The 17755-nt window shown below is 56.6% G+C and overlaps 3 protein-coding genes and 1 pseudogene across 5 annotated transcripts in view; 3 read left to right on the top strand and 1 right to left on the bottom strand.

Annotated features, from left to right (window-relative positions):
• Positions 1-102: 102 nt before the first annotated feature.
• ZBTB22 (zinc finger and BTB domain containing 22) lies at positions 103-3044 on the top strand. The gene has a single exon (XM_004711747.2). The coding sequence runs from the start codon at positions 498-500 to the stop codon at positions 2469-2471; it is 1974 nt and encodes a 657-aa protein (XP_004711804.2). The 5' UTR covers positions 103-497; the 3' UTR covers positions 2472-3044.
• Positions 3045-3213: 169 nt separating this feature from the next.
• On the top strand, positions 3214-16001 carry LOC101653895 (TAP binding protein). 2 transcript variants are annotated; one of them, XM_045292859.1, is made up of 8 exons: positions 3214-3384; positions 3513-3683; positions 3880-4114; positions 12404-12802; positions 13140-13481; positions 13561-13650; positions 13738-13772; positions 14952-16001. In XM_045292859.1, the coding sequence occupies exons 2-8, from the start codon at positions 3570-3572 to the stop codon at positions 14961-14963; spliced, it is 1227 nt and encodes a 408-aa protein (XP_045148794.1). In that variant the 5' UTR covers positions 3214-3384; positions 3513-3569; the 3' UTR covers positions 14964-16001. The 2 variants fall into 2 exon arrangements, with proteins under 2 accessions (XP_045148794.1, XP_045148793.1); XM_045292858.1 differs by having other exon boundaries at positions 3860-4114.
• Positions 7890-11276, bottom strand: LOC105979451 (annotated as a pseudogene).
• Positions 16002-16711: 710 nt separating the features above from the next.
• RGL2 (ral guanine nucleotide dissociation stimulator like 2) overlaps positions 16712-17755 on the top strand; it is an 8541-nt gene continuing 7497 nt past the window's right edge. The window contains exons 1-2 of one of the 2 annotated variants that reach the window (XM_004711746.2): positions 16712-16773; positions 16943-17137. In XM_004711746.2, coding sequence (XP_004711803.1) covers positions 16982-17137 — 156 coding nt within the window. In that variant the 5' untranslated portion in view covers positions 16712-16773; positions 16943-16981. Of the gene's footprint in view, positions 16774-16942; positions 17159-17755 lie in introns of both variants that reach the window. The other variant, XM_045292941.1, reaches the window with a different exon arrangement.

Here is a 17755-nt window from a genome sequence, read left to right as displayed (position 1 = left end):
CTAAGGATGAGCTGGGGCGGGGGGACGGGGCGTGCTCGGCGAGAGCTAGGGCCTGGCCTAAGGGGGATGAAGTGAAGGATGGTTTTCTTTTTAGGACGGGAACAGTTGTGTACCACTCCCACCCACGCCCCCAAGAAAAGGGTATACACGACACCAAAAAGGTCGATTTCAGAAAGCCAGACTCTCAGGCACATGGGAAATCAGGTGTAATTCCAAGGGGGTACCCCGTTCCCTGAGAACATCTTATTCCTCTAACCGCCTTTAAAGGAGCGCTGAATTTAGAGTTAGATCTACAGTTACTGGCACTGCCCCTTCCTAGATATGTGCCCTTGGATCATGCCTTAATCTTTCTCAGCCTCAGTTTCCTGGTCTGTCAAAGGGAGTTGAGGAGGATGAGGATTGTGCTTTTCTGACGAGTGTTGTTTGTGGGGAGCGACTCCGATAATGAATGGTACCTGGGCAGGTGTCTATTAGTTGTGAAGGGCTGTATCGTTGTCATGTGGTATTGTTACTCTTCTCTTTCCCTCCCAGGTACCCCCCCGGCCGCCCTCTTCCTTCCCTTGTTCCTGTGGCTGGGGGGGGCCCCCCCCTCCCTCGACACCATGGAGCCGTCATCCCTGTCTCCCAGTGGGGCAGCACTTCCCCTGCCCCTACCGGTGGCCCAGCCTCCACTGCCAGCGGCTGCAGTGGTACACGTGTCCTTTCCCGAGGTCACCAGTGCCCTCTTGGAATCCCTCAACCAGCAGCGGCTCCAGGGCCAGCTCTGCGACGTGTCCATTCGCGTGCAGGGCCGCGAGTTCCGGGCTCACCGTGCCGTTCTGGCCGCCTCCTCCCCTTACTTCCACGACCAGGTCCTACTCAAGGGCATGACGTCCATCTCACTGCCCAGCGTCATGGACCCCGGGGCCTTCGAGACCGTCCTGGCCTCTGCGTACACTGGCCGCCTCAGCATGGCCGTTGCTGACATTGTCAATTTCCTCACCGTGGGCTCCGTGCTCCAGATGTGGCACATCGTGCACAAATGCACCGAGCTCCTCCGCGAGGGCCGGGCCTCGGCCGCCTCCGTGACTGTCCCCGGTGCTGGGGGCCCCGCAGGGAGTGTGGGCACCGTGGCCCCTGCCACCGCGGGCTCCGTGCGCTCCCATGCGTCCAGTCAGGCCAGTGAGAACCAGTCTCCCAGCAGCAGCAACTACTTCAGCCCCCGGGAGTCCACGGATTTCTCGGCTTCCTCCCAAGAGGCGTTTGCATCCTCTGCCGTGGGCAGCGGGGAGCGGCGCGGAGGTGGCCCTGTGTTCCCAGCCCCCGTGGTTGGCAGTGGAGGGGCCACCTCTGGGAAACTCTTGCCGGAGGCAGATGAACTGTGCGACGATGGTGGGGATGGCAGGGGGGCGGTGGTCCCTGGGACCGGACTCCGGCGACCCACCTACGCACCCTCGGGCATCGTGCCGCAGAAACACTGGGTGTATGTGAAACAGGGGGGGACTTGCCCTGCGCCGGCACCCCTGGCTCCCCAAGATGCGGATATGGAGGAGGAGGAGGAGGAAGACCTGGTGTTGACCTGTGAGGATGATGAAGACGAAGAGCTCGGGGGTGGCTCCGGGATCTCAGCGGGGGGAGGGCCTGAAGCTACGCTAAGCATAAGTGATGTTCGGACCCTGACCGAGCCCCCAAATAAGGGGGAGGAGCAAGTCAACTTCTGTGAGTCCTCCGATGACTTTGGCCCCTATGAGGGTGGGGGTTCTAGGGCAGGACTGGATGACTCAGGGGGGCCGACCCCCTCCCACCCTCCAAGGCCCCTGCTTCCCCTGGATCCGCAGGGCAACCAAATCCTGGTCTTTCCATCCTCCTCCTCCTCCTCTTCCTCCTCCTCCTCTCAGGCTCCAGGCCAGTCACCAGGGAACCAGGCAGAGCATGGGGCAGTGACCCTGGCGGGGGCATCGGCTGGGGGCTTGGGTGTGCCAGGGAGCACTGGCGGGGCCTCGGGGGGTCCAGGTGGCGGAGATGGGAATAAGATCTTTCTGTGCCACTGTGGGAAGGCTTTCTCACACAAGAGCATGCGGGACCGCCACGTGAACATGCACCTCAACCTGCGGCCCTTCGACTGCCCCGTGTGCAGCAAGAAGTTCAAGATGAAGCACCACCTGACCGAGCACATGAAAACCCACACGGGCCTCAAGCCCTACGAGTGCGGCGTCTGCGCCAAGAAGTTCATGTGGCGCGACAGCTTCATGCGCCACCGGGGTCACTGCGAGAGGTGGCATCGCCTGGGCGGGGGCGGGCCAGGGGGCGGGGCGGGGCCTGGGCCACCCACAGGGCCAGCCATGCAGCCCAAGCGAGAGTCCCACCGGGTGGGCGGGGGGAGTGGTGACGAGACGAGTGGGGCCACGCCCCCTCCCAGCCCAAGGGTCTGGTCCCCTACTAGTGTCCACAAGGTGGAGATGGGCTTCAGTGGCGGCGGAGGGGCAAACTGAGGGGGCAGAGCTATCGGGGTTAGCTTTGGGGAGAGGGAATAGGAAGGACGAGGTAGGGTCCCAGGTGGTCTCCCATCGGCTTCCTTCTCTCGATGGACTTGTATATACTCACTTGTATATACCCAGGCGGGAGGACCAAGGTCACTATTACCAACATCCGCCCATTCCACTCTCAGCCATCCTCTGCTCTGGACAAGTCACCCCCAGAACTCAGCCCTTCCTTCCCCTCACCTGGGCACACCGAAGGCCCCGCTCCACAGAGTGGGGCGAGGTGTAGGGGGCTGGAGTGCGGTGGTTGTCTGTGCCAGACATCTGTGTTCGTGTTGTGTGGAGACCAGCCCATCGAGCCCCATCCTTGTCCTAGAACCTCTCGCTCCCATAGGAGGAGCCCCCCCCATCTCTACTCAAGCCCTCTCGTCCCTCCCCCCATCCCCAGAGGGTTCCCCAATTCGGTTCTCAGGGGAGGGAGGGGGGAGACAAGGAGGGAGGAAGTAGTGTAGGAGTACAAGGTTTTTATTTTAAATCTTATTTTTTTTAACGGTGATTAAAATATTTATTGATCATTTCACATGACTTCCTGACAAGCCCTGTACGTCTTTGCTGGGGACCAGGTACAAGTGGGGGAAAGGAGGACAAATATCCCCAGGGAGGGGCATGCAAGGGAGTGGGGCGGGGGGAGCATGGGGCTGGGTGGCCCAGGGGGCGGGGGTGCCCTGACAACTGTAGGGGGTGTTCCTGGATCCTTGCCTGGCCAGGGTGGCGGGCACCTGTCTCCCACACCCTGTCGTCTAAGCCGGGATTTCCCCTCGCTGACTAAGGAAGAAAGTGAAAGTAAAAGGGGGAAGAGGAGACTTCAGGGCTGAAGCGAGCAGCGCCATGAAGCTCGGGTCCCTGCTCCTCTCTGTGGCTTTGGGTGAGCGAGCCCCACTCTGTCCTGCCCAAGAACGGGGGAGTGAGGGCGGTCTCCCAGGCGACGCCGGGGGTGGGGTGCGGGGGTGCGGACCTTCCCAGCCGCCGCCTCACGCGCGCACCCTCTCCCAGGCCTGGCGACTGCCATCTCGGCCGGGCCCGGGGTGCTTGAGTGCTGGCTCGTGGAGGATGTGGGTGGCGGCGGCCTGTCCAAGAAACCCGCCGCCCTGCTGCTGCGCCAGGGCCCCGGGGGGCCTCCGCCCCGGCCCGACCTCGATCCCCAGCTCTACCTCCGTGTGCACGGTGAGTCTTCCGGGATTCGCCCCGAAGTCGGCCCCCCCTCTGCAAAATGCGCCCGACCACCTCCAAACGTCCCCGGCCCCCATAGCCTGTGCTCTGGAGATTACCCGGCCCTGCCCACCCCGCCCCTCTCCGCGCGGTCGGTCCCGGGACTCGAGCCGCCTCCTCTGCACTCACAGACCCTGCGGGGACCCTCCAGGCCGCTTTCCGGCGCTACCCGCGGGGCGCCCCGGCGCCGCACTGCGAGATGAGCCGCTACGCCCCGCTGCCCGCCTCTGCCAACTGGGCCAGAGGCCTGACCCCGGAGCGCAGCTGCCCGCGGTCCCTGGACGGGCCTTGGCTCATGGTCAGCGTGTCCAGCCGGGTCCTGAGCCTCTCCAGCCTCCTGCAGCCGGAGCCGGAGCCGGAGGCGGGTCTCATCACCAAGGCAACAGGTAGGTGGGGAGGGCAGGTGAGGACGGATGCGCAGCGTCTCGGGTCCAGATGTGCTGGTAACGAGCTGTGTGCACTTGAGCGAGTCATTTCCCCGGTCAGGACTCAGTTTCGCTGCACGAGTCTGCTAGGTGAGACGTTGGACGCTCTGTCTGTCCTTCCACTTCTCTTCCGCACCCAGTGAAACCGGGGCCACCCTAGTGGGAGGTTAGTTTTGGGGGCGGAGCTTTCAGGCGCGCCGTGGGGCGGGGCTTTGGGGGACGCCGGCCCAGGTAGAGTGGGGGCGGGGCTGGGCGGGGCTTAGAAGCAGGCACTATTTCCCGCGGTCTCAGGTTCACCTGGTCGGGCACCCACACCGGCCTCCTGCAGCAGTTAGCCGAGCAAATCCACTGGCACGCTACCTTGCAACGCCCCCGCTGCGGCGCGAGACGATGCACAGCCTCTTCGTGGTCACCCAACTGGGGTGGACGTAAGACACGGCAAGGACCGCTTATCGTACCGTGCGAAGCGGTTTGAGGCGCACAGATGGGGCGGGCGGGCCCTTGGCTAGGTTGGGGCAAGCGAAGACAAAAGGCCATTAAAGCAAGAATAGAGCCGGTCTGACCCGGACACGTAGGGGCTCTCCTCACAGCCAACAGTGGTGGGCATGGTCTGGGAAGAGTCCTGGACTTCACTCAGTCTTACACAATTTTAAATTCAGGCTGACAGGTCAACCCCAACCAAGCCCCTGCGCCTCCCTTGGCCCCGTACCCTCTCCTTGCCATCTAAGAGACAGTGACCCCCCAGGATCAGGGAAGGGGAAGGTGGCACACACTTTGCTGCCCTCACTTCTGCCTACACCGCCCACCTGAAACCCTGAGCCCCCCTGGGCGGGAGCAGGGACCACAGAGCCTTCTCTGGATTATGCCCCAGTAGGTAGGGGTATAATGCCTCTGTTTATCCATGTGTAACACGGCCTCACTGTTTCCCATCTACCTGCCATTGTAACTGTCAACAGAGGTACTGTGTTCATTTATTCGCTGTTTCAATACCTATCTATTCACACCAAGAATACGGTAAGGCTCAGTAGTTCTCAGTTCTGGCTGCAAATTAGTCATCTAGCAAACTAAGGGAGGCCCCGCCCTTGTAAAGAGTCACAGTCTGGGAACCCCACAGGGGCAGTTCTACTCCGTCCTGTAGGGTCACTGTGAGTCGGAATTCACTCAATGGCAAGGAATAAATAACATTTTCTTTCTACTTGAACCCTTGGGGTCAGCTCCTCTTTGTCCCCGCCCTCGTGAGTCCTTGATCGATGATATATTATTGTTATTATTTCGTGTCTTACACTGTCCGTTTTCCACTTTTGTGTCCTTATGGTGCCCTTGACTTTGCTCCTACATTTCCTGTAAACTTTCTCTGCGAGTTGGAATCAACTCTCGTCGACAGTGGGTTTGATGTTGGCTTCTTGGTAGTTTGCATTTAGAAACTTGATTAGATTTGGATTACATTTTTTTCATTGATACTTTATAATAGGTATTACTCACCTTTTTAACAGACGGGAAAGCAAAAATCTTTTTATCCATGCTACAAAAATTAACGTGAAAGGCGTCCTTACGATTCTGGCCCTGTCATAGTTACCTTTGCATCTTCGCAAAGCACAGTTTATAGGATGCAGGTCTAAAATTGCTTCCAATATCCCATACTCTCCTATTAATTACTGTTAGCTTAAAGATTAGACTGTGAAACCTCTAGGTTTTGTTTAATTTTGTGGACTGCATTTAACAATCTTCAAGACTATGCCTAGGTTTCCTTAGACACGAAGTGGAACTGCATGCTGTTTTAAAACTGCTAGACCATCCCATGAAGTTGCGAAAGGCTTAACTTTGTAGGCCAAGTATCCAGGATTACAGGCAACATTGTCACAAAAGAAAAACTCTCTCAAAACTCACTGCCACTGAGTCAATGGTGACTCCTAGCGACCCCCTGTGGGTTTCCGAGACTGGAACTGTTCATGGGAGTAGAAAGTCCAGTCTTCCTCCAGAGGAGCTGCGAGTGGTTTTGAACTGCCCACCATGTGGATTGCAGCCCAACCACTCGGCCTCCTCACAAAAGAAAAGAGACTGCTATTACCTGGAGTGTCCAGGCACCTCTGGGATGAGAGGTAGAACTAAGCTGAAGGACACTGAGTACTTAGATGTTTGGGAGAAAATGATACAGTGGTTACAATGCTCAGCTGTTTGCCGAAACCCCAATGGTTTGAATCCACCAGCCACTCCACTAGAGACAGCCAGGACAGTCTGCTTCTGTAAAGTTTTATGGCTGTGGACGCCCTAAGGGGTCGTTCTACTCCACCCTTTAGGGTTGCTATGAGGAGGAATCAACTTGATGGCGCTGGTTTTATCCCCGTTTTACAAATTAATAAAATGGACTCACAGAGCAGTTTAGTGACTTGCCCAATAACACACAGCCTGTAAGGAGCAGAGGTAGGAAAGCCTACACCATCTAGCTAGGTAGCTGAGAGATTTTTTTAGACAGGCAAGTGGTCTGGTCAGCGCTCTAGCTACCGTGACTTCCATGTGGAGGGTGGATTAAGGGGAAGAGAAACAGGCTAGCAAGACCAGAGAGGAGGTGCACTCATGGTATGGTAGGTGCACCTGACCTTTAACTTCACAAAAGGGAAGGAGAATCAAGATCAACCAAGGCTGATTCCTATGAAGTAGAGCTTAGACAGACCCCCACGCTCCAGCACTTTTTACCGACCCTGGCAGATGGTAGTGAGGTAATACAAGTCGTCCCTCCCCCACGACTCTCAGCCTCTCTACTGGGTGTGACAATTCATTGTAATGGCCACCAGAACTCACAGGCAATTCTCACGATTATGGGATTTACTAGAGAAGCAATAGATTACAATTTGGGATCAGAAACGATTGAGGAGCTTCTTCTTTGGTCAGCACAGCATCTCCTCAGCCATGCCCCACAGGTACTCTTGGGTGGTCCTTGGCCTCCGCCCTGCACTCTTCCAGCAAGCTTCCTGCACCCAGGTGCTCAGCTTTCTCACCGAGGGTCAGGAAGCCCACGGTGCTGCCTCCTGCTGGTCAGCTGCTGCTGCTACCTGTGTGCGTGCACACTGATGGGAAAGCTTACAGAGCAAACGGGGACCATTTCCTTCATCCTTCTTCCTTATCCCTTCCTGCCTGCTGAGTGTCATTCTGGGGCAGATGCTGCCTTTGAAATCAATGGCAGCTTCTTGCCATTTTACACTGTTCTCTAGTGTGCTAGCTCACTCCCTCCTGGGTCCGGGCGTCTCCCAGTGCATGCAGGGCCACTTGCTGGGGCCAAATGATATGCTCCACATCTCCCTTTTCTTCTTGGTGGTAGTCTGGTCTCCCCTTCTCTCTCCTTTTCTCTCTTGCAAGAGGTAAGGGGTGACTTCAGTAAGGCAGTGAAGGCATCGATCGACTTGCCTAGGAGGGATAAAGGTGGAACTTGAGTATCACCTCTAGTTAAGTACTCAATATACATTCCACCTTCACCCAGCTCACGGACGACTGACTGCATACCCACAGGTATGTTGTTGTTAGGATAAGTCCATTGTCACAGTCACTATATTGATCCTTCTTTTTTTTTTTTGTACAACGAGGCCATTTTAATGTTTTGCTCTTTTTTGAATCCATAGTTCTCTTGCTGATGTCAGTCAGGTAAACTGTTGGTGGGATTCAGAAACACGGTCATCATGGGGGTCTCCTGGTTCATGTGTCATCCTCACACACACAGGGGGCTCCTTGTATGAGCGTGCCATCAAACCAGTAGGACCGCCTCTGTGGGGCCATGTTTTCGGGAGTGTTGGGCACCTGGGCACATTTCCCCACAGCACCGGGCCTCCTTGGTCACCAGGCCCAGTTCGCTCACACTCCCTTCAATGACCGTCCCCCTTTGGGAACAACACCCAACGTTGTGGACAGTGGGGACGAGGGGTTCTGCTTTCCACCGCGCATTGGGAAGCAGAAGGTGGCTTTATGTTCAGGATGCAAGGAGCATGTGCCTTCTTGAAACGTAAGCCCACTCGTGGGTCAATGGGTCATTCAGTTTGGTGGTTTCCGTGTAGAGCTCCCCTCCCCCCTCAAGCAGACTTTAGTAACCATCCTGTTCCCTGTCTCCTTTTTTCTCTTTCCTGTTCGGATCACGTTTAGTGTTTCAGTCACCCCTTGGGCATGGACTTTGGGCAGAGGGACTTCCACTTTCCCCGCTTTCTCGTTTCGGTTTCGTTTGATCATATTGGACAGGACTTTAGCTCGAGACTGTCCCTCCCTGTGCAGCAGAGAGGCAGGCACTGCTCCCTGTGGGGTCTTCTCGTCATTCTTGTTTGGTGTTCCTCTTTTCATACATTTTGATAGTCTTTTTTGTTTGTATTTTCTCAGCTGCCTATGGTAGAGCTTGGCCTTCAGGCCAATCATCTTTTCTGCCTTCTTTGAACGTTCATGAGCCTCTTGACTTTCCTTCTATCTCTTTCTCTCTTGGTAAGCCAAGCGATGCCCATGGCGTTTACGGTGAGATTCCATATGCTTGTTTTGTGGTATGGTGACAGCGCCAAAGCCACTGGGCGCAGTTTCCGGGGTGCGATGAGCCACCCAATTTTCGGGTCCCTGAGACCCAAGAGCCGACTCCAAGCAGCCTCCATAGGAAAGGGCCGACGCATCTTCCTGAGGGCTGTCTTAGGCTGGGTTCTCTAAAGAGCAAAGCCGGGGACATTTAGATATGTGTGTACAGGGGAAGATTGGTATCAGGAAAATGGCTCACACTTTTGTACAACTGGAGACATTCAAGCCCAGGCAGATTCCAACGCGGTGAGTCCGGTCTTAAGCTACAGGCTTCTCCGGACTCATGTAGCTTCGGGGGCTGATGAACCCAAGGTCACCACTGCCTGGGGGCCACAGAGGTGGGTGAATCCTAGATCAGTAGGTCAGGCTTGTGACAGGAGAGGTGTAGGAATCCAAGGTGGAAAGTTCAGAGAGAAAGACCCTGACAACTCCCCAGGTTGGCTGGCAATATGACAGCCCATTGGCTCAAATCTTAAGAACCAGAGATGGATGAGCCAGATGCAGCATCCAGACCCAGCAAGAAGCAAGCAAGCTTTCCCACTGCATCCACGTATATAGGAAGTAGGTTCACACATCCCCCTGAGAACATGTCCTTTCAGATGCATCAAGGCTGTCACCTACGTAGGGAGATTGAGTTTCACCCTATTCTTTTCACAGCTGATCATCTGCTCTCAGCAGACCCCCTTCTGGAGCTGATTAAATGTGTTGGACGACATCATGTAGATTACTAGGTCTTAAATGCCACTGAGATTCCTTGCCCTGTCAAGTTGACCCCAAACCCAACTCTCGCAAGGGGCTTTCTCTTTTCCACTGTCCCTCTCCTAAGCAAGATGACCTTTTTAAGGGACTATTCCTCCTGATAACATTTCCAAAGTATGTTGGACGGATCTTGCGGTTGTAGCCCTTCAGGAACATTCTGGCGATACTTATTCCAAGACACATGTGTTCGTTCTCCTGGAAGTCTATAGTGTTTTCAATATCCTTCGCCTACACCATCAATCAAATGTATCAGATCTCCGACGTGCTGTCGCATGCATGTAAGGCAACTGAAAATACCACAGCTGGGGTCAGGCGGACCTTAACCCTCAAGTGATACCTACCTTTGCGCTTCGATACTTTAAAAAAGCCTGTACAGCAGATTTCCCCAATGAAATGCCTTGTCTGATTTCCTGACTGCTGCTTCCAGGAGTGTTGATTGTGGAGCCAAGTAAAATGAGATCCTTGACAGCATCCAGCTTTTCTTTGTTAATCACGATGCTGTTTCTTGGTCCAGTTGTGAGGGACTGGTTTTCTTTTCATAGCTGTTAATCCATACTGTAGTCATTGAATCATGCCACCAGGACCCCAACTTTTAACCCAAACTAGGTATTATGATGTTATTTCCCTTAAATTATTAAGGAGACACTCAGGCAAATTCTGGGTTCTCCATGTAAACCTTAGAGCAGTAGTTCTCAACCTTCCTAATGCTGTGGCCCTTTACTATAGTTCCTCATGTTGTGGTGACCCCCCAACCATAAAACTATTTTTGTTGCTACTTCATCACTGTCATTTTGCTACTGTTATGAATCGGGCGACCCCTGTGAAAGGGTCGTTTGACCCCCTCAAAGGGGTCAGGACCCACAGGTTGAGAACTGCTGCCTTGGAGCAAAGGGCCACCTCCCTGAGCCTTCTGTTGCTAGGTGAGTGGCCAGAAAGAACTCAAGTGGAGCCTGAACTATGTTAAGACCCAAAAAGGACTGTCCTTGGGGGTGGGGGTGGGAGTAAGCCCCAAATCCTAATATATTTTATAGAGACCCCTTTATTAAATCTTAAAAGGACAAAGAAAAAATGCAAATCACTGGGATGAGGGGGCTCTTCAGTATGAGGTCCTCATGGGGTCCGAAGGGTTCACAAGCATGGAGCTAGGCTATGAAGCAATGACGAGAAAGGGGAATGGCCAGCAATCACGACTGGCTGCGGATCCACTCATCACAGTGGCGGGTGGGACTATAGAAATGGGCAAGGGACTATGGTTGGGACACAGTATTGCAGAGTAGAAAAAGTTTATGGGATTGGTTCTGGGGAGGAGGGGGCATGACCCATAAGCAGGAGGTACCCATGTTCCAATTCCCATCAAGGGTGTGCACAGGCAAATCCCTGAGGGCCAGACTGCCCGTCCCCGGGCCAGCCAGGGCAATGGCAGCAAGCCACTTTGAAACGCACTCTGCCGGAGGCAAAATGCTTTTTACATTGCCAGTGGTCAGAAAGCACTCCATGGAAGCGGCATGTGTGTGGAGACTCAAAATAGATTTCTTACCGTAAACCAAAGCCTTCGGGAAAACCAATGCTTGGAATTTAAGGCCTGATACACTTGTCTGTCTCCTCACTGGACTACAAGCAACTTGAGGGCAGAGACCGCCTGTCGATCCGCTAGCAATGCATCTTGAACATTCCAGGGGCTTGATAAATATTTGCTAGAAGATTCATTAGAAGGAGCCTGGGTGACTTCAAGTGCTTACCTTGGGCCAGTGGGGGTCCGTCCAGGCAAAGCAGGTAGGCACTGCGACAGAGTGGAGATGTCGCGGAGACTATGTTGAGGTGGGGGCATGGTCAGTGTGGCAGGCTCCCTTTGCTCCAGGCAGGACCTGGAGAGGTGCGTTTGTTGTCTAGAATCCGGAGCCTGGCAAGCTTTGGATAGCAAGAGGCGTTACAGGATCTCACCTTCACCGGAACCCCATGAAGCCGTTATCTTGTAGAGACTGAGAAGCTGAGCCATGGGAAGACATAGTAACTGGTCCAAGTTAATGGACTTGGCCAATTAGTTGGTAATTGCCAAGTGGGGGGTTGAACAAAGATAACCAGGCTCTAGGCACCTCACCATTGCACGACACGGCCTCAGTAGAGCATTGGGACCTGTACTCGAGTCTAGGCCGGAGCCTGGATCTTCCATAGCTAATGCATGCAACACCAATAAGGAGAGCCTGGTAGGACTGAGGGTCAGAGGTCACCCCTGCCTTCATCAGCCACTAAGGTAGGCCTGGCTCTTCAAGGTGGTGCGTCTGGAGACGGAATTGGCTCAGCCTGGATCAAGAATGCCTCGGATCCCCCTGTCCGCTGGGTTCACGTGGGCTGTGTGTTCTGAGCAGCCGCCAAGAGCTATTACTGTGGAGGAGCAAACAGAAACAACAAAAAGCAATCCGGGATGGGACAGAAACACCTTGTACGGATTCGGCAAAGCACTGCAGCACAAGGGAAAGAAAAAACCAACCCCTTTGGCAGAACTCAAAACACCAAACTCCCTGCCGTCGAGCTGAGTCTGATTCAGAGTGCTGCGATAGGGCAGAGTAGCACTGCCCTTTGTGGATTTCCGAGACGGTAACTCTTTACGGGAGTAGAAAGCTTCATCTTTCTCCCACGGAGCGACTGATGGTTTTGAACTACTGACCTTGTGGCCAGCAGCCCAGCACGACCAGGGCTGCTTTTTTGGCAGAAACCTCACCTTCATACCAAGCACTGAGCCCTTTCCAGCTCTTTGACAACGCCCACTACCTGCCCCTGGTCACCACTTTACCCCTTCACTCACGCCCCTGCCAGACCAGGTGCCAGCACAGCGGGGGAGTTTCCTGAGGGCTGGGGGGGAGGTTTCTGTGGAGTGGGTAAAATTAGAGCTGAGCCCTCCAATAGCTTCATTTCTCTGTTTTTCCTCCCTCCTCCTCCCCTGCCCTCCCTCTCCAGCCGTGCTGACTGTCCTCACGCACACCCCTGCGCCTCGGATCCGACTGGGTCAGGATGCCTTGCTGGACTTGAGCTTTACCTATGTGCCCCCCACCCCCGAGGCTGCAGCATCCCTGGCCCTAGGCCCCCCGCCTTTCGGGCTGGAGTGGCGACACCAGTACCAGGGTAAGGGGCACTTGCTCCTGGCCGCAACCCCAGGGCTGAATGGGCAGGTGCCAGCGGCCCGAGACGGGGCAGTGACTTTTGCTTCGTGGGATGACAGTGAGCCATGGGGCCCATGGACCGGGAATGGCACCCTCCGGCTGCCTGCAGTGCGACCCACCCAGGAGGGCGCCTATCTGGCCGTTGTCCACCTGCCATACCTGCAAGGGCAGGTCACCCTGGAGCTTACTGTGTACAGTGAGTGGGGAGTCCCCATGGGTAAAGGCTGGGCACTGGGGCTGGAGGCTGCCTAAGAGAGGGATGGGGATGGAGGATGGGGTGCTTGAGTGAGTGAGGGTGGGGCTCTTGGCCGTGGAGAGGGAGAGGGTCACTGGGCCTCTGAGCTGCTTTATTATGGTGCTTGTGGCGAAGGGGAGACAGTGGACTTCCTGTCCCAGCATCCTGGGAGCGGAAACACAAGCTCTCCCCGCACCCCCACCCCCACCCGTAGTTCTGGGACATCCAGAAGGGAAGCTGAATGTCTTTGAGGGGGGAAGAGTGTGAATGATTACCCTGTTTCCTACTCTTTCCTTAGAACCCCCTAAAGTGTCCCTGACGCCAGCACCCCTCGTCTGGGCTGCCCCTGGAGAGGCCCCCCCGACATTGGTCTGCCTTGCGTCCCACTTCTACCCCTCCGAGGGCCTAGAGATAGAGTGGGAGACCCGAGGGGGTCCGGAGGGTGGCTTTCAGGAGGCTGTGGGGCAGAAGTGGCTCTCCACCCTGCGCCACCATTCTGATGGCTCTGTCAGCCTCTCGGGGCACCTCCAGCCAGCCCCCGTCACCACTGAGCAGCATCAGATGCGCTACGCCTGTCGTATCCACCACCCCAGCCTGCCGGTCTCAGGGCGCAGCGCAGAAGTGACCCTGGAAGTGGCAGGTAAGATGCAGGAATACCACAGCCCCGTGCAGGTGGGGCGGGCCTGCCGGAAGCTCAGTGCCACCCCTCTTCCTTCCAGGCCTCTCCGGGCCCTCCCTGGAGGACAGCATGGGGCTCTTCCTCTCAGCCTTCCTCCTCCTCGGCCTCATTAGGACATTGGGCTGGCTTGGTGAGTTTGACCCCACCCCCAGGACAATTCTACCTGTTCCCAGAAGACCCTCACTCTATCCCATCCTTTCTCAATCTCTCTCTACAGCTGCCCACCTGTCCACTTCCAAGTCAGAGGAAAAGGTAACAACTCATCATTTTCCTTTATCACCATAGCTCGTCCCCCAACTGGTCACTCATGGGAGGAGGCTGCTAGTAGGGTGGGGAGTAAACACGCTTAGAATTCTCACACTCCAGCCGCTTAGATTCTTAAACTATAGGACCCCTTGAACAAGCTCCGTAACCTACATTTCAGTCTCTTGGGCAGGTCATCGCACGAGGAGCACAGGTATTATTTAGGTGAAGCTGTCTCATAAGGAGCCCTGGTGGTGTCGTGGTTAGGCATTGGGCTGCGATCCGCATGGTTGGCAGTTCAAAACCACCAGCAGCTCCTTGGGAGAAAGACTGGACTTTCTACTCCCCTAAAAACAGTTAGTCTCAGAAACCTACAGGGGGTCACTGTGAGTCAGCAATGACTCAATGGCAGTGAGTTTGGTTTGTGTAGTGGCTGTGATCACTAGATCACCAGTTTGAAACTACCAGCCGCTCAGGAGAAAGATGGGGCTTCTTAGAATCTTGGAAATCCACAGGGGCAGTTCTACTTGTCCTGATTCGGTCGCTGTGGGCTGAAATCGACTAGGTGCTTTATTTTTTTTAAGGAGGGAGGAGTATAATAGGAATACAACGCCAATTAAAATAATCAAGAAAAACATTAAAAGAAACAGATGAACTGATACTAACACATTCAACTCCAACTATAGAATCTAAAATATTATCTCAATGTGTAATCAGTATAAGAAATCATAGACGTCTTCAGCACTCAATCCTCAAAACACCAGTTTCAATTTAGGACCTTTGGCCACATCTCAATTCAGACTAGCCATGTTTCCAATGCTCAATCTCCCCAGGTAGGTGATGGTTTCTTAGCATGGTGGGTAGCCCAACCTCACACGGTCACTGGTGCCACAGGGTTAAGCTGTGAATGGAAAAGTTGGGGTTTGGTCCTGGTGCGCTGACCCCCTAAAGTTACACCCTCGAGAACCCTATCAGTTCTACCCTGTCATCTAGTTCGCTGGGTCAAAATAAACTCAAAACAATAACGCACTCAGCACAGCGTCTAGCAGGCAGAAAGCCCAGAGCAAGGTAGCCGGGCCATTCCTCCACCCCCTGTACCTGTGAAGGTTCGTCTTTCCGAGTTGATTCTGAATGTTTCATCCCACCCCCCAAATGCTGAATTCCTCACCTGCTTCCTTCTTGTTCCAGAAAGCACAGTGAGGGCTTTCTCAGCACCAGCACCCTGCCGAAGCCAACGTCATCTCTGGCCTGAGCAGCTGCAGCAGGGCCGCCAAATTGTGTCCCCTCAATAGCTCCTCCTCCTTCCAACTCATTCCCCACCCAGTCATTAGAATCTTCCTTTAAAGCCACAAGTCTTACAACATTCACTTTAGAACTCTAGGGGGGTAGTTGCCAAACTTTTTGGCCTCTTGAACATTAACCGAGGTCCCTAAAGAACTTTTGCCTGTGCGTTCTAACGACTGGCCGTTAACTCTATTAGAAATGAATATTAAGGGGAAAATGGACACACGAGGCTACAAATGCACACATCTTCCATTAAGTGTGAGTGCGATGTCAATACTATGTCTCTTCTAGAAAACGCTACAGCACACCCTTACAGAATGAGAGCGCTAACGGGAAATAACACCCCAGTGTCGTTATGAAAACTCGTATCGACCCCACTTATCCCATGCAATCCTCTTAGAAACACCCCACCACTCCCCCACCCCAGCCCCAGTCAGGGTCACACTTGAGAACCCTTTCTGCCTGGGCTCCGGGGCCCCCGTGTTCCCGGCTCTCCGGGCCCTAGGCTACCTCTCCAGCCCCACCTGGTGCCTCTCAGCCCTCCTCGCAACGCTGTCACACCCAAAGCCCTCTTCCCTCCACTCGGCCCTTCTGCTTGGTCCACCCTCGCCCACCCTGGGTCCCTGACTAGGCGAGCCCCGTCACTCTCCGTGGGCCGCCTCGTGTCCCTCTCGTGTGGTTCAACGTGGTTGTATTTAAGTGGTTGCGTGAATCCTTGCATTCCCTCCCGGGTCAGTCGGGTCCTCAAGGGCAGGGAGCTTGGCTGTCCACCGTTGTAACCCCACGCCTGCACGGATCGCAGCGTCCACTGGAGGGCGCCCCTCAAATGACCGCTGAATGTCGGGTGAACCGGCCGCCCGGGTTGTGGACCTCCGAAGGGCAGGACGGCCGGCCGGGACGACGGGGGGAGCGGGTCTAATCGTGCGGGAATAAAACTGTCCACCAGTGCTTCCACCGGGGCCTCTCCTTTTCCCAGAACCCCCCTTTTCCAAGCACACTTCTTCCGGTCACCGCTGGCCACTCCCAATAGCCCCAACCCCTCAATGTCCCCGCGGCGCAACCCCCATTCCTTTCGAAGCAATCCACGAAGGGCGCCACCAAGCTTAAGGGTCCCCCAGGATGCCCACCGGAAACCGAGATCCCGGCCTCGGAGTGCCGGAAACCCAGGACCACTGACTCCGGAACCGGAAGTGGTGGCTTCCGGTCCCGCCCCCCGCGAGGAGGCGGGGCCCACGGGCTTCTTGGAAAGCCCGGGCTGGATTCGGCCCGCTCCTCGCGCGGGTGGGCTTGGCCAGAGTCACGCCGCGGGGGCGGGGTAGCGGGGTCCCTGTCCGCCGACAGCGCTTCTCCGCGGGAGTTTCAGCCTGGCCCTTGGAGGGCGGGGATGTTACACCCCGCTCCTGCCCCCGCGTGGCCTGGGCGCCTGGAATCACTGTCCCCACGTCAGAGGGGGGCTCCGCGACCCCCCGAGGCGGAGGCCGCAGGGCCGGGCACCCGCGCTCCGGGACGCGGCCCCGGCTGTTCCCGAGTCCGCCGTCCTGGCTCCCGTCCTCACTTCCTTCCCCTTTTGGCTCCCGCTCGCGGCGCGGGCGGACGCAGGGGGGAGCGGAAAGGGCGGGAGGGCCGGGAGGGCGCGGAGAAGCCGGGGAGGGGATTCGGCCTGGGCCCGGAGACCGACGGGAACCAGCGCCCGGGGTCCGCGCCGCCCCCCGCCCCTCCCGAGCAGGTCAGAGCCGGAGCACCCTTCGACCGCCCCCGACCCGCACCCCCCAAATGCAACAGGGCCCCCATGTCCCACCCGGTGTTGCCCTTCCCCCGCTCCTGGCCGGTGACTCGGGCACCCACGCACCCCTCCCTCGCTTGACCACCCTGCACCCCCCCCCGTCTCTCCCCAGGCGCCCCATGGCCCAGCCACGCTGATTCCTCCCCCGGCCATGCTCCCGCGGCCCCTGCGGCTGCTCTTGGACTCGGGCCCCCCCGGGGGAGTCGTGCTGAGCAGCTTCCGGAGCCGGGACCCCGAAGAAGATGGGGTTCCTGGGGCCCAAGGCGTGGGCGGGGGGCAGGAGGAAGCGGAGGAGGAGGAGGAAGAGGTGAGGCGCGGTTGGCAGGAGGTAGGGGACCAGTGGAGCTCGAGCGCCTCGCCCCCTGCCCCCGTCGGTGCCTTTGCACCTCTCTTCCTCCTCGCCTCGACCTCCCTGCTGCAGGGCGTCCCTGTGTCGGGGTGACTCAGGAGCTGCCCGCAGGAGCCTGCCGCCGCCTTCCCGCCGGGGGGCCACGGGGTTGGGGTCGCTGCAGGCCGCGCCCGTCAGCCCAGGCCTGACTGTGCCTGCCTCTCCCCGACTCCCTCCTGCTTCTTGTTTGGAGGGGAGGGGCTTGTCTCCACAGTAACCAGCTCCTCGGACTCTGGGATTGGGAGGGAACCCTGAGATTTCGTGGCCCCTCCTCGCGCCCGCCCCCCACCCACCGCCCAACGCACACTCAGGTGTTGCGTGGAGGCCACGCCACCCCTCCCCCCGGAAGTTGAGGTTCTGGAACTTGGAGGGACACATCCCAGCCTACTGAGGGGTGGACACGTTCGCCTGGGACTAATTAGCAATGGCCAGGAGCCGAGTTTGGGGCCTCAGGAGAAGCCAGGCACTGGATTTGGGGCCCAAGGCCCTGGACACCTAAGCCCAGAGGCTGGGTGAGGTCACAGGGACTGGCAGGGC

Source organism: Echinops telfairi, unplaced genomic scaffold (genome assembly GCF_000313985.2).
Source record: "Echinops telfairi isolate 266 unplaced genomic scaffold, ASM31398v2 ScPeMD7_655;HRSCAF=1070, whole genome shotgun sequence".
Taxonomy (NCBI): domain Eukaryota; kingdom Metazoa; phylum Chordata; class Mammalia; order Afrosoricida; family Tenrecidae; genus Echinops; species Echinops telfairi.
Note: the sequence above shows the minus strand (reverse complement) of the source record. Positions and strands in the feature narration are given on the sequence as shown.

Excerpts from the sequence above, each read along its gene's own strand:
- LOC101653895 (XM_045292858.1), top strand. The coding sequence starts at position 3,348 with ATGAAGCTCGGGTCCCTGCTCCTCTCTGTGGCTTTGG. Across the intron at positions 4,115-12,403 it reads TCTCATCACCAAGGCAACAG|CCGTGCTGACTGTCCTCACG; the intron begins GTAGGTGGGGAG and ends CTCCCTCTCCAG. Across the intron at positions 12,803-13,139 it reads CCTGGAGCTTACTGTGTACA|AACCCCCTAAAGTGTCCCTG; the intron begins GTGAGTGGGGAG and ends CTCTTTCCTTAG.
- ZBTB22 (XM_004711747.2), top strand. The coding sequence starts at position 498 with ATGTGGTATTGTTACTCTTCTCTTTCCCTCCCAGGTACCCCCCCGGCC.